Genomic DNA, 27,539 nt, shown 5'->3' with positions numbered 1-27,539 from the left:
TTTGTTTTCTTTAGAGACTGTTTTGTCTGTGTGTTTTTTTTTTCTTTTGCTGTGAATGGATCAAAAACGTACAATTTAGCTCAAAATGTTATCTTAAAGTATTGTAAAACAATATCTCAGGCATCAGGCAGGCAAACAAGGCATTAAACTCTTCAGACGTCTGGTTCCTATCAGCACCACTGTGAACAATATTTATTCTTTTAAACTGAGCATTTCAAATCAAACCACAAATTGGTGGAATTCCTCTTCAAACAGCTGCAAAGGGCAAGTTTAGATTCAGATGTCTGAAAGTGATATCTGAAAGATGTTTATGAGATGGAGGGTGCACAGGCACGCTTTCCATGTCAGTTTTTATCTACATAGAAAAAGGACGCTGAAATGGACAAGGAGAAGGTGATTTACAGCTTTGCCAAAGAAGAAAAACCTACAATTTCAAGAAAAATGGCCAAATGTATTTATCATTTGCCAAATTACAGCGTTCTGCTAGATGATAAATCAATTACTTCTTAAGCCACCAAAATATTTTGACCACCACACTCCAGAATGCCTTTTTGCCGCATTCTGGAACCTTGTAGTCTTTTCTGAAATAGTCTGTACTTATACTCCTGGTCCTTTGTGATTTCATCAGTGCATATAAAGTCACTATCCAACCTATGTAAGTTTGTGATGTGTTCACCATAGTTTAGCCACATTTGTTGTATTTCTCTTCAGGTTTGGATCTTAGCCTGACCTGTTTCTGGTTCATGGTTATGGATTATTGTAGTCTGCCTGTGTTCTGACCCCTGTTAAAACTATGAGTTGTGGAGTAGCCTCGATAAACACACTGAGTGCAGACAGCTACCTCTGGCTTCTGTGTTACAGGATGACATAAATGAGGCAGGCTGTGTGTCGATCTGATAGTTTGCATGTTGCTGAAATGGGCACTGTCTAATTTATTTGCAAGCACATTCAGTTAATAATTGTGTCTGATAGCTTTAATGACAAAAACAGACTTTGCGCATCAGCAGTGTCAAGCTTCAAGAGGCGCGTTATGATAATGGAAAAATGATAATTATGCTCTCCACAAACGCTGTGCAATAATGGCAGCGGGTGGGGGACTGATAGGCCTGAGAAGTTTTCCTCCTATGTGTCGCATGATCTTTCTTCCCAGTTTAGTCACGGCTACTATCGAGGTCTCCCCCTATCAAGCAATGATGCCAAGCAGGGAGGGTGAAGGCTAGCACATGCTTCTTCCAAGTCATGTAAAGCACTACTGCATCCAATGCTGCCAATGTAGTCATTGGACAGCTTGACATACTTGTCAGTTACAGATGCCCACATTGGCTAGCATCACACTAAGTGACGGAGGGAGAGGGAGGGTCATTACTCACCCAGAGGGCAAGGCCAATTATGATCTCTTGGACTCCCAACCATGAATAGATGTGGCATTAACAGGGGTGACGATAGGGCTAACGCTTAGACCAGGGGTGCAGTTCAGAACATTTAGATGATTTTCCTTCTCAAAGGCACCTGATTCAGCTAATCAGGTAATAGCCAGGTTTAGTTGGGATGTTAAGAGCAAGAAAATCACCAAGCTGCTGGACACCCCCCCAGGACTGCAGTTTGCCAACCCTGGCTTAGACAGTTGCCAAATGAAGTCCCAATGAAAGTCTCTTCTCACTGCAGAAGGGCATCAGATGTCTGGCATTTTTTAGCAGTGAAGTGTGACTGGAAGTCTTGTGCTGTTTGAATACTGTGCTGAGCAAACTCATGCCAGCATACCACACCAGGCTGTATGGGCATGCATATGCATGAGCCTAACATAATGTTGTGCTTCTCTTCAAACCAAAATATACTTGATTGTGATGCACACCATAATGAAAAAGATCTTTACAATTCTGCAAAGATCACTGCAACATGAAGGGGATCACTTGCTTCCAGGAAGGATGCGCCTCAGGAGCAGTGGCTTCTGTAGTGTACCCCCTATCGGCAATCTAGATGCATATATCTATGGTTCAGATTGATGCCTTGTGGTCATCCATCTCTAGCATTTTACGCATATGCGAGTGGTTCTGTGTTACCCAAGGTACTTCACATTTTTTGGATAACACATGAATCTGAATAAATCAGATAGAGCTTTACACTATGAAGTAAACCAGAGAAACATTCTCAATAACTCTCAGAGTGCGTTCTGTCACCGCAGTCTATAAATCCCCGGTACCTGTTGACTTTGTGATTCAGTCCATCAGCAGACACATGGAGTGTGTGTGGATGACTGGACTCAAGCCGTCGTGTGTTCGGTTGCAGTTCAGTGGCTGCGGCTCAGGGATGGATGGACCCATCACGCGTCCCTCCTCAGGTGAGGAGGTTCGATAGCTCGAGCTCTTGCCAATGAGGCGTCTCTCCAGCGCATCCATCACCCAGCTGCTAAGGGTGGGAGGGTTACTGTGCTGTAGCCCTGGAGGCGGGAAGACAGGAGCCACATGGGAAAAACAGTGCTGTGTGAGAAATGAATTTCTACTGTGTTGAATTTACACCTTGATTTGATTGAAGGAGCAAAAATGTCTTTTTTTTGTCTTTACCAAACACAGAAATGTGCTGATAAGCCCTTACATCAATGTTTTAATGGGTCTACGTGAACAAGACCACAGTGTAATGCTTTAAGGAAGATAAGGTACTACCTTATCTTGGGGATCTTTACTTAGTTTGACCCATACAGGTTGAACGTTTTGCTCGAATTTAGACATTGTCATTGCATTAGCTAGTTAGGTCTCCCCTGTCACCCGATGCTTCCAAGCTGGGGGGGGGGGTGAAGGCCAGCATATGTCTCCTCTGTGACAAATGAAGCAGCACTGCATCTTTTCAAACTGATGCTAATACAGCATCATTGGACAACTCAACACATTTTGAGGAGAACACTGAGTAAATATAGGGGAGTGATCCTAAACACCCAAGGAGAACAAGGCCAATTATGCTGACAGGTGGCTGTGGCATTACCAGGGATTTAACTTGCAGTCTCCCAGTGATATGGCCAATGCCTAGTTGAGTGGTCACTAACCCTCCTTCTGGAGACCTGCTTACCTGCAAAGGTTGGAGCTGGTGCGACAGGTTATGGTTGAAACTAGTCTCTTTAAGAAGACAGATCACCAGGACCAGGGTTGGTGGCCTCTGGCTTAGATAGCTGCACCACTCAAGAACTCCCTGTATATATCTTTAGCTCAGCTTTCTTGACTAACATATAACCAAGTGCTGGAGTAAAAACAGTTTTGGACAGAAAATAAGTATTGCCAGTGTCGTTTAGTCTTATGCTAGTCCTCATCTCGATCCAGAACATCTTCCCTGAAAGCTGTGGCCATAATTTTAGTGTCTCCCAAGAGATTTTGACAAGTGCTGATCGCCTGCAAATTTAAGCCCACACCCAGAGGAGCAGCAGCAGCTTTCGTGGCTTAAAACTTGATGCCTGTGACCTTTAAGTCATGGAGCAAGCGCAACGTAATCCCAGCGGGTGTACTACATATTCAAACCCAGTAGAAGGGATTACAATCTGGAAGTAATCCAGAGACACACAGCTACTTGCCTGCCACTCTGTGGTCTTCTTCCTGACTGGAGAAGAAAAGGCATCCTTCAGGCAAGCTCTCTCTCTGTGCCCCCCCCCAACACACACACACCCTATGTGAGAGCTCCTGCCTGTCCCTCCCCTTGCGCATGCTGATGACTCATGCCAGGTCCTTAGTTACAGACTGCTGTGAATGCACTGGTCCACAATGGCTGCAGCATTTTTAGCTGCAGATGTCATACACAGGCTCTCTGGCTTTAGTTTGATGCCAACACATGAAGAGCACTTTATTATTTTATGTTTGAAATGGACATTTTTGTTGCAAGCAAGATGAAAGCTGCGAGAGAAAAACACTTATTAGAAATAATTGAGCCCTATAGCATATATCTAATTTAATCTTGGAGCATTTGCAGAACATACTGTGAACATGACAGTGAGCCAATGGACAAGAGCTGTAAAATAAATAACCAGCTTCAAATAAGGACCGAGTACAAAGATGTTTTTAACTACACTCAGTGCTTGCATGAGTCTCTGTGCTTTACATTGAAGGAGACAATAATGCAATCCTACACCTGCCTTGGTCAGTAATTATTTATAGGCCTTCAATATATTGTTAGCCATAGTAATAGTGGTCAATTACCGTTTGAATTTTAAACAAAGACTATAGTGTGAACAGAATCTGATTGGCACAAAGTGTTCTAAAAACTCTTCCTTCAAACCTTTACCAGTCGTCTAAAGTGCCACCCAGACCATAAAACCCATCCAAACGTCATTTTTAAGAAGTGAATTGAGGCAATGGACAGCTAGCCATTCTCTATGACTAACAGGTCTTTCTGCTGTGTGCTTTGGACACAGTTGGCATTTGTCTCCTGTGTGAAACAGCTCCAAGCCTCTGGGTTGAGTTTCCTGGAAGGAAGCTCAGCAACTCACTGGCCTGAACTGGATGTGTTAAACATGAATAATACATTGATTTGAGCCAGGCCTTCAAGGCCCTTCTTAATGCTTGTGCTTTCGAAGAACCCTGGGGGTGGATCAGAGGGATGCCGTTATCTGCGTCTAAAATAAACCAGTATAAGTGAATGAATTATGAACATGTGAAGCCAAGGTGGGCTCCGCCTGCCAACATATGAGCTCCTAGGAAGCCAATCCTCGGCGGATTACGCCGAGATTTGCCGCTACGTTTGTAATCCCGTTGTGTGGCATGCATCAGCAGGAGCAGCATCTGGCAGCAAAAAGGCTGGTGCTGCAAGCAGACTGTAAGACAGGCACTTGGGACACTGGTGGGAGCCCTGAGACAAATCCCACACTTTGGACATTTTGCCTTTTCTTCTGATTCAAGCTCAGATTTGGAAGAATTGTTAAGTCTGGCTTTCATCTCTTGGCGGGGCCTGCAGACAACTCCCATTCTGTGTGAATCATGGTGATGTCTTATATTAGCCAGTGAGTGACCGTGAAGTGGTTTTTGGGAAATTCGGGCGTGATAGATTAGTTGGCTGATACAGATGACCCAAGGTTTTATTGCCAATGTTGCAACGATAAGTAGTGACTTCTTTGGTCGCAGCATCACTGGGAACTTGAGATCTTCTGTCGACAGAGCGAAAACTTATGTGGTTGTGGCACTGGGGAACCTAATACGAGATGCTGTCTATATTACAGCAATGCATACTGAATTAGTACATTTCAAAACAGAACACCAAACATGACCAAAGCTTCATGTCCAACTTCACCTTTAGTGTGTTATAACCCCAAAAAGTAACTTTTGGTAACACTTTACTGAAAGGCAGCATTTGTAAGGCTACATGAGCCTTTTATGACAACTGACAAACATACACTAACATTTATGCAGATTTTATTCCAACAAGCTTCATTTGTCATAAAGGCTACTTTTGCTAATTTTGATGTCATATTACCTGTTACATGTTATAACAACTAACACTTGTTGGAATAAGCTGTCCATATAGGCCTAAGGCAGATGTTATGAAAGTCTTATGGAACCAAAATTGGAACTTTTGGTAGCTCCACCCAAGTTTGTTTATTTTAGTTGAACAAATGTGACTTTATGATATCTTTAACTGTTTTAGTAACTTACTGTTTAACTAAAACTGCTGGAGCATAAAAATAAAATCTAAATTCATATCAGCCAGTATTTTCAGTTAAAAACTCGGTCGGACCCTAGTAGAAAATATACAAATTTCTTGGGCATGCTTGTTTAGTGGTAAAGGGGAAAAACATTATCACAACAACAAGGTAAGTATCTGGTCAAGAAAATTGCCTTTTCTGTTTTGTACAGTGCAACAGCTGCACTACACTTTACAACATCTCTGTGTTTTGACACCAGCCTTTGTAAAGTGTCAGCTGAAACCGTTTCGCTGTGCCACTACTTTCCCCTGCACTCTTGTTCAAGTAAATGACAAAAAAAAGAAAAGAAACTCTTGAAAAAAAAGGAAAAGACAATCCTGAGAATGTGAGGCATTATGAGCAATTTTGGCTGCACTCGGTCCTATTGAAGAGGAAAGGCCTTGTATTGCTCAAATCTTTTCTGCACAGGGAGCTCTGAGGAGTGACTTGGGATTGCGATGTTCTGCCAAGTGGGTAAAGATCTTTCCATAAAGGGAGATGCTCCACTACGTGTATGCTCCTTGTCTTTGATGGCTGCCCACAGAGCAGCACCTGCATAAAACTCCCTTAAGAGACACCCAGCTAATGGCTTCCAGTGGTGCCATCACCGTCGGGCCTCATCTCAATCAAAAGCTGCGCTTCGTAATCATCCGCAGAAGTGTAATCAGACGTTGAGTGCTTGTGTGACTGACACTTTTTACTGCAAGCGTCTTGTGACATGCAATGAATCAGTACACAAAACCACTATTTACAGTCAAAAGCAAATGTGTCTAGTTTGACGTTTTGACATTTCAAGTCAAATTGCGTCTACTACAAAGCTCTTTAATATGTGTTTAGAGACTGATTAAGAGAAAGCAAAGCACAACTTCCATATGTCAAGTTGTGACATTTTCTGATCGTGCCATTTAAGGCTGGGTTTGTTAAGCGCGTGCCGGAGCTGGGGCTCTTCTGGAGGCTGCTCCTGAGCGTGGTGGTGCAGCACCGCATCTTAAACAGGAAACAGCTGCGGCGCTGCAGAGCAGCAAAATGCGCTGCCAACAGAATGCCATTGTCCACTTTTTAAAGGGCATTGTCGCAGCCTGAGAGAGAGAAGGAGAGACTTTTTTTGTCCTGATGTTGCTAAAGTGCAATCTGGTGCAAAAGGCCCACTGTCCATTCCAGGATACACTGGCCCTTATGGATCAGTGTTGCACAGAAACGAGCGCAGATTTGACCATCCTGAATTCCATGTCTGGTTCAGGAAACTGTCCTAAGGAGACAAAACAATGCGTGATGTGAGTGCAACTGATGATTTAACTTCAGTGCATGAAAACAAGTGCCTGCACATTAGTAACCTTTTCACATATCATTTGCAACAGCACGCCCTCATAAACACAATTTTCATGAAGCATGCCCGAAATTCATGTAGTATTGCAGTATATGAGCTTCTACTGTTCTACGTGAGCTATGTTTTGTATTTTATGGAGGCAGTCATGTATTGTATCTACTCATAAAGCAAAACTCTCTAAAAAGTTGCATAGTTTCATTCATGTGCACATAAAGAAGAAGCACATTCACTTTAATGTGCAAAGTTATCATTATTATCATTGTTATTTTGTATTTTTATTGTTATTGCTGATAATCTGGAGATTGTTGACAATAATTTAACTGCAAATCAGGCATTTTTCAGGCTGTTACACTACACACTGACATTTACACGCACTTCTACCAGTGCGCTCATTTGACCATATGCAATTTTGATGAATAAGTCTCAGTGTCCCCTCAGGACTTCCCTCAGCCAGCCTGCCTAAGGAGTCATTATATCTCCCTCTCAACAGAAAAAAAGGAAGTTTGAATTCTCACGGACGTGACGTAACCTGGAATACCCAGAGAGCAGATATCTAAATCCTCCATAATCCTATTATGCGTGGCCGCATGCCAGTCAGAGAGCATGCAGGTTAGCAGAGGCTACATGAAAGTGTGGGGAGGAAGACACAGGCGAAAGTTCACCGAATGCTCCAGGATGCTCGGATGGGATCAGCAGCACAGCGGCTTACCACCAGTCTAATCTGGCACAGCAGGAATATTAACCCTCACCCTCTTCTTTAGAACTTACTGGGTTCAGGCCAGCCAGCTGGCTCTATAGTGGAGTTTTGTATGGTGCTGTATCGTCTTAAACTTGACATGACTCCCGTGACATTTGCCGTTCTTTAAATGATGTCCAGAGGGTTTGTCCTTCTATTGGAGTTCGCTTAATAAAAGCCCTTTGGGAACGAGAGGAGTCCTAGTAATGCTTTATTAAGGGCAGTCAACAAACCTTAATTCATAGGGTTGGCCTGACATGCAGTTCAGTTCACAGTTAAGGGAAATAAACTGGAACAGCAGACTGTTGTTTTTACAAAAATAATAGTCTGCTGTTCCCTACCTGAGGAAAGAAATGCTAATAGTACCAATTATCAACTTTGTAAACAGTAATTGCCTTGCCCAAAAGGTCTAGACTTATGTTTTCATTCCTAAAAATGTTTTTCAACACCAGCTGAATTACTCCCCTATAAACCTCCTCTATTGTGAAGTTTTAAAAAATTTTATATAACTTCATATAAATGCATGGATCAGTGTAATACATGCCAAAAAACTGATCAGTTGACCCCAAAATGGTTCCATTGGAATAGATCCCAGAAATTTGATTATCCAGATCAGAACTATTTAGAGCATGGGTATCCGGTAAATGTGTTGAGCTAAGACTTGGTCTAACCCTGGGGGGCTTCTAAAAATTACAATTTAATGAAATTTTTTTTTAGGCTCATAAGAAAATATATTTTAATGGCACTTCAGTTTAATTTCATGTGTATGCCATTCTTTACAACAGACATTAAGAGGAGTGTGGACCATCCTGCCCTCCACCCCCACCTTCAAGAGACTCTCTAACTCATATCCCACGATTCAGACCATCCTGTTCTGACGTATAACGTCCCTCATGTCTCAGGGTTTGTCTGGACTGTCCACACCCTCCCCCCATTAAGTCCTATCTCAGAGTTTGAACCATCCCATTCCATTCCGCCCCTCCCGCCAGTATCACTAACCAAACAGCACTGCAGACAGACAGATGACATCACAGCGCGAGTACATGAGTGGCTCAGACTCATCCCTCTTCAGGGCAGATGGTCCTGACAGATTGTCCATCGCAGGACTGTGTGTTTCTGTTTCAGAAACACCCCGTGCTACACTGCTCCAGATTAGGGAGCACAGAAGGCACCGAGAACAATGAACCCACCGGAACCTCTCATTCACAGCAGCACCTCTCATTCCTCAGATGCTAGAGGTGGTTCATTCATCAGTCTCTCTAAGACCCAATAACACTAACATTTAAGTGACTGTTTCAAGCTTTAGATGGTGGCTTGCAGCAGCACATGGACACCATATTTGAATATTTTTGTAACTCTAAAAAAGTTGCACAATTTCAGTTTTCTTTGTAGCAAAACAATTCTAAGATACCTACCTGTCGATATCACGATCAGTGCAAACAATAATGAAAAAAAAGGGGTATACTTGCCTCTAAGCAATTGCTTATACTGTTTATAGCAAGAAAAAGCCATGATAAGCATTTTAAAAAGCCTATGCAAATGTAGATGTCCAACAGAGTGTCCCTTTCTATTTTTTGTTATTTTTGAGATGATTTCACAAATGCTTTGCACTGGCTGATATTCTCTGCGGTTGCCACTTCAGCAAACTTCAGGTTGAACGACAGGTATTATAAAACCATTGCAGTTCTGAAAAAAAGAATAAATTCCAGCCATGACAGCTCATGAAGGGAATAATAATTTGGGGCTTGGTTGCTTCAAATGGAAATAAACATTGCAATGCACACTCGCGTTTGCGTGCAAGTTGACGATTGTAATTAAAACAGCGCCTTTTGTCGGGAGAGCGGTGAAATGAGCTGTCAGCGAGACATTCCCTTGTGGAATTTCTAATACATTGCTGCAGTATAGCTGTCAGATCTCAGGTCGCCTTTAACACTTTCTTCTTTTCTATTTATTTTGATTTGCCTGGGTGCAATCAATGCGCATCAGTAGGCCATAAACAACCGCCTGCTCAAGTCCTGAGTAAGTCTTCAGCTAAATTGAGCGCTCATTTCAAATAAAAAACAAAGATTTCGGTGCAAAGACTATGCTTTACCAACCTCTGCATCCATCACACAGATTAGTCAATGGAATTAATTGTGAAGCGTCTAGTGTTCTGTGTGATGGCGCTGGTTGTTTTTCCATGCAACAGCATTACACGCAGGCTCGTTTATAAAATATGGAGACGAAGGAAGTCGGGGCCTCCGGCATTCAAACCCACAGTGTCCCCAGAGTAGAGAGGAAAGAGCAAACGCCTCCCGCTCGCTGATTGATCCCCCCCTTCCTCCGCTGGCTTGCAGCCCTTCTCTTTCACCAGCCCCAAGTTTAGCATGCTGCTTGGCTGCCAGCAGATCCACAGCGTTCTGCCGCTGGCAAGAAACTACAGGAAATGTCCTCCTCATCAGCGGGGCATCTTTCATGTGAGATCTTCCAGGAGGTTGTCGATCTGGAACGAGCAGAGGCAGGGTTTAGTGCAGTCAGAGCTCCGATTCCGTTGTTGGGTGGTATCTTTGGTCACAGCATTGATTTAAATGGCTCAAGGTCATTTAGTTTCACAGCTGCATCTTCATTCTTTGAGAAAATAACAGACCCCACTTTAACATCATATCCATTTTGACCAGTTCATGTACAAGACCATGTTAAAATGCAGTAATTGATATTAGAGTTACAGTACTCAAGTTGGGTTTCCTGCTTTTGCCTGGGAGTAAGGTTAAATGCCTCCTTTATTTTTGTTCTTATTTTTCTCTATTCTGTGAGAGCAAAGCTATGTAAAGTGAACAGCATTTTAAACCAGAAGCTCCTTGTTCAATGCGGCTGCAACAACAGGCACTTGTCCACAAATTTTTGTTATATGCTTCAAGTCTATTTTTTCACATGCAAGCATGGGCAAAACACAGTCCCACAACATATCACTCGTGAGTGACCTCTGAAAAAAAAGTGAAGCAGAAACCTTGTTTGTTATAAAACAAGCCAATATGTGCTGTTAATATTTTATCTTCAGTGGTAAACACTGCATAGTAAGCTTGCTAATGTTTACATAAGTTAGCCTAATAACTAACAAATAGCCTTTTTTTCCACCAATTTTCTCCCCACTAGTTAGCACTCCCCCAGTCACACAATACTACCAGCGCTAGGAGGGCGAAGGCTAGCACAGGCTTCCTCCAAGACCTGTGAAGCCAGCTGCTACAATTTTCAAACTGCTGCTAACACAATGTCATTGGAAAGCCTGCGCTGACTAGCATTGCATTGGGTGATGGAGGAAGAAGGGGGGCCATCCTACCCACCCAGAGAGCAAGGCCAACTGTGTTCTCTTGGACTCCTGGCCACGGATGGCTGTAGCATCACCAGGGTTCGAACTTGCAATCTCCTATTAGGAGACAACGCTTAGATGGTTGCGCCACTTGGAAGCCCATAACTACAGCCTTTTTAATATTGCGTTGGCATAAAAACATTGTGTTGAAAATTTGCCTCTGTAATAGTACATCAACACACATCAAATATCAACATCTAAATCTCTAAAAATTAAACTCACACATAAAGTGGCTAATAAGAGGGAAAACACTACTTTCCTCATTCAGCAGTCAATAAATAAAAATGTTTGATTATATACAAACAAAAATTAATAAAAGAAAGGAAATATCTTTTACCTTATCATCATTCGCCTCCATAAGTCATATTGTAGAACTGAAATTAACCCAGGTTAGTCGCCTATATTTTAAATCAAGTATAAATTAATTACCTGATAAAAATATAATTCATTAATTTGGTCTTGGTCTTGACTTCTGGTCTCTGTACTGATTGGACTAGACCACATTCGCCAGGTTTTCATTCAAACGTTTTACAACTGTTATGGGCATTTACAAAATTTCAGCAGAAAAAAAGTGTTTCTATTTATGACAATTAAGCGAAGGAACTTTACATGACATAGGCTGCATTGATTAGGGGCTGCATTGAAATGAGCAAGATGGAGAGATTTAACTCGGTTTTTGCTTTAAATAGAATTATTTTTACAGCCATTTGCCATCTTTTTATGATTGTTTGCAGCTCAGAGACACTTGGCAAAACAAGTAATGACCCACCTAATGAGGGCTGAAATCTCTGTGCCACCCCGACAACATCCACCTTGCATCTGGGAATGCAAAGGAACCACAATTCTGGGAGCACATTGTGCAGAGCTTTGGATTAGTCATTTCAGAATATCGAAAGCACCATGATTGGACCATCTGTAGGGCCAATTGTTTCTTTCTAACAGCTTGATACATCATTGTTTATTTGAAAAAAAAAACCCTTTTCTATCACTTTTTTCCATGTTTTAGCTTTAGCAATATTCTAACTTTTCCACTTAATCTCAGCATAAAAACTTTTTTCTAATATCTGATTGCTTTTATGAACTTTGGGCTTTCACATCCTTTTTTTGCACACTCTCAATTCACAAAATGGTGAATGGAAAACCCACTATTGTCAATCATTTCTAGCATTTCTGCAATAACAAACTGTATTCAAGCCAGTTTGATACTTTAATTTCTTTTACAGTTTTATACAGCATCCTGTATTGAATTCTGGAGAGACATTTACAGTACAGGCAGCATGAGAGCTTACTTAGCATAACCTGTATCAACAACAAATAAAACATGAGATATTCAAGTGAGTTCGTGGAGGACTTTTATATGTCCAAAAGTATTTTGATATTCCTTTTAATGAATTAACTCAACTAATATAAGGTGCACTAATTGCTGATATAGCTGCTCAATTGTACATGGCTTTTATAATCTCAATAATAAAGCACTGACCAACAGAATGTTCTGGAGCAGCCACACACGAGTCTGAGCCCCCAGCATCAGGCTGTGAAGTAGTGGAACTGCATTCTATGGAGTAATGAGCCTCCGTCCAATACCTCTGGAATGAGCTGGAGTTGCATTTGTTGTCCAGAACTAATCAACCAACATCAGCACCTGACCTCAGCAAGTCCTCACAGCAATGTTCAAAAATAAAAGTATAACGCTAGGACAGTAGAGGCTGTTACCGCAGTAAAGCAAGACCCTATTAGTACCCTTCATTTCAGAAAAAAAAAACAAAAAAAACAATGGATGAGCAGGTGTCTACAAACTTTTGGGCGTATCGTGTATGTCACTGTATAGCCAATTGTAAAGTAGAAACTTTCACTTCATAAGTGTCATTTTTCTTAATAACTATCTGATTACCACTACAATAATGATAATTTCAACTAACTATGGGATTCAGTCTTTAGGGGTTTTGCAGTGTTAGGTTAGTGCCAAGCTAATGGGGGTATATATTCACTTTCCAACACTGAGTTTAATACTTTACAGCTCAAACTGAAGCACTTAAGTCCTTAAGTATGTAGTTCAACTTATAGCATGTGTTTTTAGAGGAGCCTATTGGTGATACAGTTGATTCTTTTCCTGGGATTTTTGATATTTAATTAAAAAAAATTAAAACTGCTACTTTTCAACTCCTAATATGCATGTGGATATTTATAATATTCAAAAAAGGAAATATGGTTGATGAGAGTAATACATTACTGTCAATATGTCTTCTTCTAAAAATAAATTTACGGTGTATTCTGAAGTCTTGTTCTTGACTGGAACTGTACTGGTCTTGAGTCATACTCTATTTGTTCTAGTCTTGGTCTTGACATAGTCTCAGTTCCAGTGATCTCGACAACAGCACTAGCTGATATTCATTTGGAGGCAGCACAAATGTCCGGGAGCAAGAGCCGTGCATGCTTGTCACATGTCAAACAGGAGCCATCTTAATTCATGAGCTTCTGGGATTGAGTGTTAAGGAAATGCACCGGCCAGGGGATCAGTATGCATCGTGTGTACCTCACCTGGGTTCCTCGCTCTGCTGTTTTGCTTCACATCTGACGTTCTGTCAACCAGAATCGCACACCAACCCATATTTGCCCCGTCAATCTCTATATCATCCTCCCTCTCTCACTCTCTTTCTGAGGACAGAAAGAGAGTGGAAGTGGCAGAGGAACGGAAAGAAAGAGAGAGAGAGAGAAAGCGAATGAGTGACTGTGGTCATTATGACTCACGGTGCCTTGAGAATAGCAAGAGATGGAGAGACATAAGAAAAAAAAAAGAAAACATAGATACAACACCAGGAACAAAGAGGAAGGTGAGAGAGAAAGAAAGAAAGGGATGGAAAGCCCAGAACAGAAGCCAAGTGCATCAGGCAAGGCATCACCGTTTCACTTTTTCTTCCACTAATCCCTTCTTCCACTCCTGGCAGGATATCTGGCTAGAGATTGGGCTTGTTTGATGGGATTTGCTCCTCCGTTCCTCTTTGATTATCTCTTGTTATGATCTCTCCCCTAAGCGCCACAGTTAAATTTCAGTGGGGCCTGAGCAGCTGTTGCTGAAGCCTGAAAGCCTCATACTAGCCCACCAGGACCACTCGCTTTACTGCCGCTGGCACAACCAGGAGAAACACAGCGGGGCGAAGCATAACTCGCATCTTTGAGCCTGCCCAAAGTTTCAGACACCAGCTTGTTCTTTTTGAAGGAGAGAGCAGTGGGCCAACAAAGATGCTAGCATAGTTTTGCATAATCTGCATCTTGGATTCAGTGAGTTCAAATAGTATTTTAGAGATGTAAACCATGCAAACTGCAGTCTTGTGCCTAAAAAGCAAAAATTTAAGCACTACACAAAGTAGATTCATGGTTGCCATGTTATTGGTCATATAGTGCAATAGCACCAGCGGAATGACATTATTGAGTGAGTCATCTGGTACTATTCAAAGCTTTGAGTGGCATCTTAACACTGAATTCAGTGTGATAACATAACGCCTTTGTCATTTCAGCTCTGAGAGTGTTTGTGTTAAAAATGTAGGCCAAATTTAGGGCACTTGTCAAGCCAGAATTCGTTTCCTTGGCAATGTGTAAATATCATCACTTTTATACTGGGAAATCAAGAGTGACCATTTATTGGTTTTCAAAAAAGACAAACACTAGGGTCATGGGGCAGGGGGCCGAGTAGCAGCACAGGGCAGACCATAGAAGGTGAATGCAAACATGAAAGCAAATCCAGACATTTTAAGTGATGTATGCTACGCTGCACAAGTCTTATTGTATGCTTGGTAATTGGTTTCCAGTTCTCACAAACGTCTCGCCACGTTTTAAAATGCTGACTTTTATAGGGACACTCCATTCATTCTGTGTGAAGACTTACTTCCTTTCTTGCTTTTTTTCCACTCCAACTCTCCAAAGACAGAGGAGTGACACTAAGCAGTAAGGAAGGTTTAAAAAAAAACAAAAAAAAACAGGTGGATTCGGCAGGCAGGAGCAGGTTTTTTACAAGGTGTCTGTCTGGGCTAATAGACAGGAACAGTGCCCAGGAAGGAGCAATTGAAGAACTCTTAAACCGCTCTTAGAGTGCAGTCTCAACCACCTATATTTCCCTCCTAATTATAATTCCCCATATTCTGCAGGTGTCTGAAAGAACTCCTCCCTCACTAGAAGCTTCCGCTGTTGTGTTTGAAGTCGCGGCTTGTTGGGAAGGCCAGAGTACACAGTCAGGAAGTAATGCGGCACTTTGGCTCGTCCACACAAATTATCATTCATACATGTAAAATCAAGCAGGCTGTAGATGAGAGTCATTAAAACCTGCGACAGGGACCTCTCCACATGTGACACTAGTGAGTAACAGGCTTTCAAGAACACAAGAGAGATGGTGCAAATTTACCCACAGTCCCTGTGCTTTCTTCCCTTCCCTGGCAGACAGTCCTGGCAGGTGGTTCGCTGCCCAGAGTGGAGCACACACTGCCTGTAATTACCTGAACTGCACCAGGGAGTCATTGTGCTTGAAGTAGCTCAGGTCTTACATTATGATGGGTCTTCAAGGTGCCTCTGAAGAAAGTGAGATAAGCTCCTGTATGTTCTGGAGTCAAGCAAGTGTAGAAAGAGAGATATGAGGCTGTAGGTTTCTTGTGTGTTTTTCAGTTTTTGACATGATTTGAAAATGCCTGTTGCTTTTACATTTTGTGTAAATTTCACGATGAAACAGCAATATTCTATTACTACAGTCCATTAACTGTTTATCTACTGTTGTTTTTATAGTTGACCTGAGTGTAACTTTACCCAACCTGGTCTAACCATTGTGCTTTTCAACCGACAGATATCCGTGGACTGCAGGGCTTTTTGGACCAGACATCCAGACAAGGTCTCGACGTGTCTCTACAGAGGGTAGATAGAAACATCAGCGGCGTTTTCTCCAGCCTGTTCACCAGCATGCGCACAGAGGAGCTGAACCGCTACAGGGATACACTGAGACGAGCCATTTTGCTGCTGAGTCCTCGTGGAGCCCAGGTCTTCATCCACCAGGTCTGTGCGCTTGATCTATTGTGTACAAGTGAATGTGGTGCAGTTTGTTAGCACTTGGAATGTCTGAGGATACTCATAAGACATTTTGGGTTATATGTGAGTTTATATGAGTATATATGTGGGTTTGGGTTATATGTAAACCAATTAAATGCCTTGGGAATGCAACTTATCATTAGCCTATGGATGTAAAGTACAATAACATGGCAGAAAAGTTAAGTGACCCTTATTAGTCCCACAACAGGGAAATTTCACCTCTGCATTTGACCCATCCATGCAGTGAAACACCACATACACACTAATGAACACTAGGGGGCAGTGAGCACACTTGCCCAGAGCAGTGGGCAGCCCTATCCGCAGCGCCCAGGGAGCAGTTGGGCGTTAGGTGTCTTGCTCAAGGGCACTTCAGTCACATACTGTCGGCTCAGGGGATCAAACCAGCAACCTTCCTAGATCGAACCCTCATAAGTGGCACGTTTTACCACCCCATACATATATTTCCATTATAAGAACACATATGTTCATACACTGTGCTAACTATTGTGAGCACAGTGTATGAACATCCAAACAACAAAGCAAACTGAATCACCATAGAGTGCAACTCAGTCATAAATTCTGTTGAGAGAATTTTTTCTGATGGAGGTTTTACCTCATGTATTCTGTTTTTTATACATCACTTTGGACAAGTTTACCCAGGATTCTTTGAGCTTTTAGTTTCTCTTAATTACCTCTTATTGTCTTATTTTCATCCCCATGCTCAAGCATAGGACCTGATGCATTTAACATGTTTTTCTTTTGTTCACCATGATGGTGTTTTGTGTTTGTATTTACCAGTACAGCTTGCCTTGCTGTGATAAAAGTAAACAGATGGTGCCTTCTACCTTAGCAGTTGCTAACTGGCTTCATAGTAGGCAAACTTTTGCTCTATTGTCAGAATATCACGTTTGAATCCTGCCGATGCCACGTCCAAAATAAAGTCACTGATTATTGGCATATTATCGGAAATATCTTTGTTGATATCACCAAATCTGCAGGTTGTCAATAATGGCTGATACCAGCCATTATTGGTCAGGTTCTAGTGGAGGATACAGGGCAAGGGTGTCCAATCTTAGCCGCAGAGAGCCAGTGTGGCTGTAGGTTTTCACTCCAACAAACAGGTGGTCACTTAATGACGTTTGAAAACTTAGACCAACGAGCTTTTGAGTTGAAGGAAAGTAAATGATTTTTTTAATATAACAAACTGTAAAATTGTGGACTGTTTCCTATATGAAGTAAATGAATTGTCCTGTATATACACAGAATATGTACTGTAATTTAACACATTTTTTTTATTAAATAAGTCACAGAATCATCTGTTAATTTTACAGAAAATGTACCGGTAATATATATATATTTTTTCCTTTTTTGGTTGTAATCCAGACTCTCTAGACCCTACCAGACCCCCACAATCTAGATCTTCTCTTCTCCTCACTGCATTCAGATTGCACATCACTTAGCACCCCATAAAGCTCTTATGGAGCTCCATCTGACCAACGTCCCGCTGTCGTACTGACATCAGCCAGACACCAGCCCTCATCCTGGCTGCGCACCAGCCGCCGCTGTCAAAATGAAATAGTGCAGCTCTCATGCATATGGATATGGATATGGATATGTCACGCTTTCGGTCAACCGTATTTTTGGAATGGATAATTTTAGTTCGGCACTCCTCCCGCTGCTGGAGACTCTACTGATCGTTGTATGAAAATGAGGCGGTGGTGACAGCTGGTTTGGAACTGTTTTATTTTTTTTTATTTTTTTTAACTTGGTGTGGTGAGGATGAAAAGACAAAGGACAATCTGAGGGACAACATCTAATGGAGGTGTAATTAGTGTTCCTCCATGCTGTTATTGGCTGATCATAAGATGGAACATTAGCACAAAGAAAATGAACCAATCCAGTTAGAGGTCTTGCTAATTAGTTTGGTCTGGGGAAATGAGTGGGACGATGCTGTACCTGCAGCTGTTAGAAGATGCTGTTAAGTCCAAAAGTAATCGTTTGCATTACTCTCTCATGTAATAAATGACATTTACCAAGAGATCATCAAATAAATAGGAATACAGACGAGTATAAACAATCAGGTATGGTTGAGGGCCTCAGCATACTTCTTGAGAAATTAAATTCTCGAGGGTTGCGCGAAACCGAAAGCTCCTTCGTGAGCTTACAAGCTCGCATATTTTTCACAGTTTCGTGTTGCCTGCTCCACGCCAACAGGTGACGTTATGACAATTTATCAGAAGTTGACTGGTGGAAAACGATTCTATCACAGTTCTAACTATGGCGATGCTGCCACCATTTAAGGTGAAATGGGAAAACTCAAATAAGAAGCTGGCAAATACGAAGCCAACGTCAGCCTCATCCTTTTGTGAACCTAAATGTAAGATAACCTATATGTTTTGGTGCTTACTACACTTAACATCTTACATTTAGGAGGTATTCATTGTTTATTTAACAAATGCTTGTTTCTCAGTGAAATACTGGTGTGTCTGCCAAAGCACTTAGCATACTTCTTGCGAAACGAAACTCCTCAAAGTCGTCAATCTTTGTTTCATGGCACTCCTCTTAAATCTGGTTTTTTGCTCAAATCTGATCTCTCTGACACGATTGTTCACACTTGTTTAGGTAAGTGATTCAAATCTGTCATTAATGTGAACGAACCAGCATCCTGAAATGACCCGCATGAGCACATCCTACTCAGTAACGTCACGTGAATGAATCACATGCATCATCAGCAAACAAACGAACAGAACGAACCTTCACTGCGAAGATAATTAACTCTGAACTGTCTCAGCTGTTTATTATTAGAGCTAGACGAAGGCGAAAAAGGTAACATGCTGCTTTTCCACCGTTTACAGGTGCTGCTGCCATGGTAACGCTGAATGATGGTGCATGGGCAGTGGGACACATGAATTCCGATCTGAGCTTCACATTAAGGTTGCATGGCAACGAATAGGATACGTATACGATCTAGGACCACATATGAAAGTGACTCAGGTTGGATTAGAAAAGATCAGATTTGCGTGTCCACACAGCCCTGAAGACATCAGATCTGAGTCACATGAGGGCAAAAAATCGGATTTGTGCCACTTCAGCCTGGTAATGTGAACGTAGCCTTTTACCGACCAATCACAGGCTTTGTCTCATAGCATCTTCATCCGGGAAATTTGCCTAGCTGCCATGTGCGTGACACAGCAAACGAAGCCTCCATGAAACGTCTGCAGTTGTTCGTTTTCTCTGCAATTACATCACAGTTCGCTGAAGCCAGGCAAATTTTGTCTCTGCAAAAAGTATGCTGAAGCCTTAAGTTAGAGATACCTTTCATTACAGTTAAATATAGTGCACTAGGCAAAAATTTGGAAAATACAGGAAGCAAACATTTCACAGTATTTATAGGACAGTATTAATAAACGGTGACCATACAACCTCCGGGACATGTCCTCTTTTTGGGACCTAAAAAATGCTTCCAGCTTGGATTTCAAAACTGCCTAAAATGCTGAGGATTTGGCTTTGCTTTCACATTGACATTTGTCTTCTACTCTCTGCCCTGTGCCACCTCCTACCAGCCATGTCCTCTTTTTGAGTACCAAAGTATGGACAACCTAATTTATAAAGAACGTTAAAGTGAAGCTTAGTGTCCGCATAACTGTATGAAAAAGAAAAATACTGGTAGATACACCCTGTACTCTTAGACAATGGATAAACACGAACAAACATGGACTACTATTTGTGAATCTTGACCTCTACCATCTCCATTCGCTTCAGTAACTGAGTGCACCTTACTTCTTTTTTTTTCTTTTTCTTGCTTTTTTTCCTCCCTGTGCGTATGAGTGTTTTCTTCCCATATCTGGGCGAGTCACTGGGGGGGCATGTGAGACAGGCTACGCTTTGGCCTTTAGAAAAAACGAGCCAGCTGTCTTGTTTCTGCTGTCAGCCATGACAGGCCATCCTGATGAGCTCAGAGATGCAGCTCAAGCTCTTCTGGAAAGAGATGTCTAGGTCGGTTTGCAGTTACCGTGCCACCCAGTTTCACTGTTGCCCTGTTCTGCTGTCTACCAGTGAGCTAGAAACTCTGCACTGCAGTACAAATGACAGAGACCACAGAAGAAGACTTTCCAAGACTGCACCGAGATGTTACTGTAGTGACACATTTACATCACGTTATGGGTAGTCTTGATAATGGATGCCAGTTTTAATTTTGGAAATACTATAGTAGACTCTCATTGGGCGCCATGCCTCTTATTGTTTGTTTTTTCAGAACAGTCCATCTTTCAAATAAGCCCCTCTAGCAAGTAGTGTTGGCAAGCTAAGCAGTTAGCAGTCACAATGAAACAAAGACTGTTTGTCTAAAAAAAGCTATTCTTATACATTTCTGAACTACTACGGACATTAAGGTATAAGTCTTTCTTTTCCAAGGTACAAAAGATTCACTAGACTGACTCAATAAAAGAGATTCATTGCTCATTGAGATTCATTTCTTTAGGTTGCTGATTTCCAGATGAGACGTACTTGATGTGTTTAGCAGCAGGTTTATGCTAAAAACTTGATCTATCAGACTTACACTGTGGTTGTAATATGACCAACTAGACATCCACTAATCCTTTGGCAAGGATTAGGATCCCTTTGCCAAACATAATCACCATTTGAATTCCCAATTTAGTTTTTGACCATGAAAAATGTCACCATTATTGGCTATAATCAACTAATGTGCTTCTGAGCGAGCCCTAAAATAATGGGCTCCTATGAAGCTCTTGTACTAGTAGTATTTCGTAAATGCTTCTTCATTCTTATACAGAAAAACACACCAATATTAAACATAGAACAGCATAAAATATTTCAACACTGCTGTCATATTTTTTAAAACTTTTGAACACCAATTCTAGGACTTTTTAAACAGTGTCTTTTGTACATTCATGACATTAGTGACTTTAGATTACTTCACTAAGCCGACGAGCTGGTCAGCACACTAACCAATCAGCACTCAGTGCAGTAACTCTAAGACAAAGACAAAGATTCTATATTTTTTCTTAGATTTTTTAAATGTAATATATTCTTCTGCTTTAGACAAAAAAAGGAAGTCCGCGCTTAAATGTCTAGAAACATTTAGATGTTTAGCTCCATTCTCTCCCATTCATTGAGAACTCACTCACGAGCGCCCTCTAGCATTTCACAGTCATGCTTTTTGGTAGGAAGTGGCCAGGCTTCCCATAAACTCTCTTTGGGTGTACTTCTACTTGGGCTAACAAAAATAGAGCGTATTGCGGTTGCATCACAGCATATTTTGTGCTGTGTCTTTTACACACATATCTAGTTCAGAGAGTTTAAGCAGTGTTATTCTGTTGGTACGTTGATTTTCACTTGGTAAATATTCTTTCAGCACAACTTTAGTTCTTCCATCTAGCCACTGTGTCTGCTACTGTTAAATAAACATGCTTTTGGACAACTAAGCTGCTAATTTACAGATTGTTTTCAAAGAAAAATCTATACAAAACCGTTACTTGCTCAAATTCAGTAGACTGAGTGGAACATGTAATCAGTCACACCTGTAATATCTTATATCAATATCCATATCTATACATAACATGCAGGCAGAATGCACTTGAAGCCGACACAAAAAGCTTAGTATGTTGGCTTTAGGAGATTTCATTACATTACCAATATTAAAATCTACATAATTTTTTTTTTTTTTTGTAAAACTCTTTTATTCCTCTCAGCCTGTTACACCACATCTGAATGAAAAAGTCTGTAAAGTTAAGCTTAGGCCTAGGGCTGGGTCCAGCTGCTATAGCTTTTCTTGTGCTTTCATTCATGTGAAATCCATCATGATCATTTCCGCGATTTGGGCTAGTCTCTCCCAGGACTGATGCATCTATGAAATGCGGGACACCATAATCCTGCTCTTGGAAGTCCTTTGATCAAGGAATTTGAAAAGGGTCATCATATGTGACCTAGATATGCGTCCCTCAGTGGGCAGCTACCAGAAATGATGGCTGGTGTTGGACACTGCTGAAAAATAAATGCATCTATATGCTGAGTGGACAGCGGTGGATGCTACAGCTGTGTAATGATGTGTTTTGTCCTGCTTTGTGTAAGGGCCTATAGGCTACCCATTATAGATGGGCCCTCATTGACCAGTTAAGCTGAGGCGGGGGGAGTTTGGCAGTTGTAGCTTTTCCTTCACAATTCCTTGCTCCCTATAATCCCTGTAGAGATATTGCCAAAATAGCTTTCTATATACCAGACAACCAAGGCCTGATATACTAAGCCTTTTGCACCAGTTCAGGTGCAAACTGGATGCATTCTGCCCATGTGTGCTGTACAAAACTGTGGCACAAGGACAAATGCATGGTTTATGGGCAGAATGCATGGTAGAACATCATATGCACACTTATTTGAGGAAGGAACATGCAGAATGTGGGCAGAGATTCCATATTCCGCTCAGTTCAGTAACTTCATTTATTAGCACAGCAATCGCTTAATCTCTGTGCCTTTTAAACCCTGTCCCTCACTAGTGCATAATTTGTGGGCAGTCCTGTGTGCAGGTTGCAAGATTAGCTAAAGTCTAAGTAAACAGAATGTTAATTTCATACGCATCATGAATGCGTATTGCAGTTGCATCAAGGCACATTTTGAAAGAACACTTTGCCAAAAAGAAAATGAGAGTCTTGGAATGGCCTGTTGAAAATAAATGCCTCTTGAGTTGACATTTTGTTTCTGAACCCAGTGAACTTAATACATTTATAAGTATGGCACAAATGTCCGAAAAGTTTTCCGGTCCATTGTATATCACGGGTCTGTTTCCATCTACATCCTCTCGTGTGTTTTCTTTAGAACACTGTTATGGAAGTTTCTCTGTAGAGTAGTACGAGTGCAAATCTTCTTACGTGACTTGCGTGTTAAACTTGCACTGAATGTCCCTCATAAACTCCCACTGAAACAAAAGGGGTGCATTCCCAGGTCCCCAAATGATGTCACTGCTGCTTTTCTTTGTCGTCAAAACATGTGGAACTCTTAGGATCCTGAGTGGATAAGCATTGAGCCTATCGTCAGGAGACCATGATGCCACAGTCATCCGTCATTTGGTGTTGAGGATAATTGTCCTCACTCTCTCTGGGCGACTAAGATGATCCTCCCTCTCCTCTCATCACTCAGCCCAGTGCTAGTGAATGCTGGCATTTGTCCTCTCAAGTAACAGAAATGGCAGTTAAAGTTCCCCACAAGAAAGAAAGATCAAAGGAGATCCACCTAATGTCTTTCTAGATTCTCCCTATACAACAAAGAAATGAGATAGAAAGACAAGGGAGACTTTTGCTTGAGTCTCTCCTGCTGCTCAGATATTTCTCCTGAGAAAAACATCTTGATAACTTCTAGACTAGTCTGTTTAGTAGTCTGTCTACTAAAACTTTAGTGGAGCAAGTCACTGTGGCTGCTGCTACTGTTAAATAAACATGCTTTTGAAACACCAAATTGCTAATTCACAGATTGATTCACAGTTTCGAAACAAAAATCCATCTAAAACCGGTCATTGTTCAAACTTTAGTTGATTAATATGTATCAGTCGCACCTCCAATCCGCATCTCCACCCGTGCACTGCTAGAAATAAAGTTGCTGTGCAGGTACATTTTTCGTTCATCAAGGTAAAAACAATGTAATATGTTTCCTCAAAATGTACAACAGTGGTTTTAAGGTCCAGCTGTGCACCTTAAATAAGCCTTTTCAATAAAATAAAAAGCCGGCAGACAAGACAGGGTGTGTGGAGTCAATACAACTTAGAAAATATAATTTCAATGGATTATGTTACAGTTTTGTTCCCTGACTAAAGGTACTGAGATGTACCCTTGAGGGTACCACCCCAGTGAAAGTTTTGTACCTTTATTTTTGATAGTGTGGATTTTGTGGGCCTGCCATGTTTTGCTCAGTCTTCCCTCAAATGCAGTTTGCATTTTTTCATGTATACAATCTATAAACGGTGCACTTAAATTGCGCACCAGTTTCATACATAACATGCAGATCTGAGTAAAGTCACACCAAGAATTTTAGGAGAATCACCATTAAGTCTCCACATCCATCAAAGAACAACATTTGAGCAATAAAATTTTCCTCTGGGTCTCTTCCGAACACGTTGAGCTGTCAAATGATGTTGCATTTGCAGCAGCTGGAAAAGATGTGATGATGTCTTGGAGGAAACATGTGCAAGCCTTCACCATCCCGGCTTAGTAGGAGGGTGCTGGCTATCTGGAAGGAATTTTCCATGACTAAATTTAGGAGAAAACTGGGTAAATGTGAATTAACAACAAGATTTCAGAGATTTTCTCCGATGGTCCAGGACCAATTCCATGGAGCTCTGCAGCTTTGCCACATCCTGCTAAGGCATTTGAAAAGGCAGAGACAGGTAGAATGGAGATGCTCAATTGACTTGTGTTTACAGGCATGATTTGCGGCACACCTGCAAGCATCTGCCGAGCTTTTCTTGCCACCTCCTGTTGAGAGCATTAAACTGAGAAGAAGATTGTGAAGAGGCCGAACAGATAGAAACGGGGATAATACCTCCTGCATGCCTGGACATCCCACTGACAGTCCTTTTCCCTTTCCAGTATGTCCTTTTCTCTCTTTATCACTTACAAATACACATGCATGTGCAAACACTTATGTAGTTGTTCACAGTGTACACAACAGCTGCGATGTCCCTGCCAAGCGTTAAGCGTCGCTCCAGTTGTTCTGAGTCTCCTAAAGGGACAAACTGAAGCATTCTTGTAAATGAAAAGCCAACCACCGGGCATGCGCCACTCATCCTTAAGTAGACACACGCGGTGATCAGAACAATCTTTGTGGATTAACCCCCAGCTCCTTCAACTCTTTTTGAAGTCCCAAAGATTTTCAGGATCTGTGGATGTTTTCACAAGGTTGTCTTTTATTTAGACCCCATCGCTGAAGATTACGCTTCCCTTCAGTGCACTTGTCTATTTTCTACGCCCGGCTGTTGAAGGAGTTTGAGGCTTTTAATAACCCTGCATTGAAATATTAATAGCCTCTGCTCAAAAGTGAGATTCAAACTTTCAGGGCAGTTTCTGTATCTTTGGCATTTACTTCCAAGTTGCGATTCTCCTCTTGCTAGCCATTTAAGCTGTTTTTTTTAGCTAGTGACGATATCATAGCAGAGACGTTTCATCCTTGTTGCATTCCTAACTAACAGCACCGGATCTGGATTTAAACTTAAAGTGAGATTCTGGCATTAAACTTGTGAACGGCTTAAAAAGAAGAGGGCTTTTCTTCAAGGCATTGAGGGACATTATGTAACACCTCCATTGATCATGTATAAGATGTTGTGCCAACTCTGACCAGTTTCCTGTTACATGACGTAACCTGCCTATTTATCCAGTTTTTTTTTTTATCTCTACATCAGACTCATGGAGCACTAGAATGCATTGAGCTGTAGAACCCTTGGTGTGCTGCGCTCCTGACTCCAGTCTGCTCTTCACAGGTGAAGTTTCTGTTTTGACAGTCAGTGGCAATGATAACAGATGAGGACTAAAGGACAGGTGTACTGGCTTCTCAGTAAAATGACCCAGCTTTACAGGAGAATTTGAGCATAAGCACTTAGGACAGCAGGACTGATTATCAATGAATAGTACTCAGCTGTCTACTCAGAGAATATATCCCAGCTAGTACAAACAGGTATATTAGTGCTCATTTAAATGCTTCACAAGGAGATGGGTCTTCAGTCAGCATTTGAAGAATCTACTGTTTTTAGATTAGATTAGATTAAGTGAGCCTTACTAGTCCCACAGTGGGGAAATTTCACCTCCGCATTCTCACCCATCTGTGCAGTGAAACACCATGTACACACTAGTGAACACACACACTAAGGGCAGCGAGCACACGGCACCCGGGGAGCAGTTGGGGGTTAGGCGCCTTGCTCAAGGGCACCTCAGTCATCTCAGTACTGTCGGCGCAGGGGATCGAACCGGCGACCTTCCGGCCACAAGGCTGGTTCCCCAACCTCCAGCCCATGACTGCCCTGTTTGGACAACCTGTAGAAGTTCCATCACCTGGTTGCCAGGACAGAGACGAGTCTTGAGGCTTGTCTTCCATGTTTCTTGAAGGATGGTGGGTCAAGCCGAGCTGTACTTGAACCTAGAAGTGCACGAGGTACAGACCAAGTTTATATATTCGCATATTTCACTTTAATGTTATGTAAGAATACTTTTATACTCAGCATTTTATATTTTCACAACTGATAGTTACCAAATGCATGGCCATTGTTGACCGTAATGGTGTTAATCTTTCTAATGTGATGGATGCAAACACATTTTTTCAGTTAGTTAGTGGTTTGATATGAGTGGAATGGTGTTACAGGGGCTAAAAATAACAATAACTGATCATACTGGCTGGTATAATCTTTTTTTTTCTAATATTATACCTCAGTAGTTTTAGTTAAACCATGCTTTTCATTAATGATGTGACTGCTAACAAAATAAAAAAAAAAAAAGGATGAATTTATAACATGCCATAATTCATTCATAGTATTATAAATAGGACTGTAAATATTTATAAAAATGTATTCCACTTTACAGGTAGCCATGTTTATTATGCATTATGAAATGTTGACATTATGCTTTATAAATCATTAGGGGTTGCACAACTACTAATTTTTACTAGTCATTCAAAAAGTAGTCAACAATCATCCTCACCATGTTAAATGACATGTTCCAGATATCTATGAACAGTATCTTCTTAGTAGCTTAGTTGTTTGAGGTGTGAGATGTGCACTGCAGAAGGGTTTTTAATCGTATTTCATTAAGTTTCAGCCTCTGGCACACAGGTGCACAGACAGTCTGATGTAAACTGCATGCTAAAATCACCATAGCTCTCAGAATCCAAGCTCTCACATAACATTTACACTGATTTTGACTATCCACACTTCTGTTTACTGGTTTTATCAGTCCAATGGGAAACAAAGGACTGTTTATCAAGCTAAATGCTAGTAGCAAGCAGCTGCATCTCTACTCACTAATAAGCCTTTAAGTTTGTGATATCTATTCGCTGAACCAGAAAGCATTTTAGGTTATTTCAGAATTTTCTTTAAAGTTGGAGGTAGCAAGTAAACGAAACATCCTTGTGCAACTGACCAGTTTTCTGCAAACAAAAATGTGTTTTTGTAACATAGATGTCATGCTAAACATCTTGTGACTAGTCAATTTGCATGTTAGCCAAACGGCGCTTTCCTGTCAGAGATGGCGGTTCTCAAAATCTACCCAGATAACCTGTGTTTCAGCACAGTTTTACAAAGCTTACAGTGGAACTAGTTTCATTTCATATAGTATTTCCACACTAATAGAGTGCTCTGGGCTTTGTGCTTAGCAGAAAAACTGATTTTTGTTCTCACCTCCTGCCTGTTCACTGCAGTTTTTAC

At 41.4% G+C, this 27,539-nt stretch overlaps 1 protein-coding gene across 1 annotated transcript in view; it reads left to right on the top strand.

Moving 5' to 3' along the window:
- The window catches only part of grid1b (glutamate receptor, ionotropic, delta 1b), a 210,679-nt gene that overhangs the window by 37,842 nt on the left and 145,298 nt on the right, over positions 1-27,539 (top strand). The window contains exon 2 of the mRNA XM_036573167.1: positions 15,891-16,096. Coding sequence (XP_036429060.1) covers positions 15,891-16,096 — 206 coding nt within the window. The remainder of the gene's footprint in view (positions 1-15,890; positions 16,097-27,539) is intronic.

This window comes from Colossoma macropomum, unplaced genomic scaffold (assembly GCF_904425465.1).
Source record: "Colossoma macropomum unplaced genomic scaffold, Colossoma_macropomum, whole genome shotgun sequence".
In the NCBI taxonomy this organism is placed as follows: domain Eukaryota; kingdom Metazoa; phylum Chordata; class Actinopteri; order Characiformes; family Serrasalmidae; genus Colossoma; species Colossoma macropomum.
Note: the sequence above shows the minus strand (reverse complement) of the source record. Positions and strands in the feature narration are given on the sequence as shown.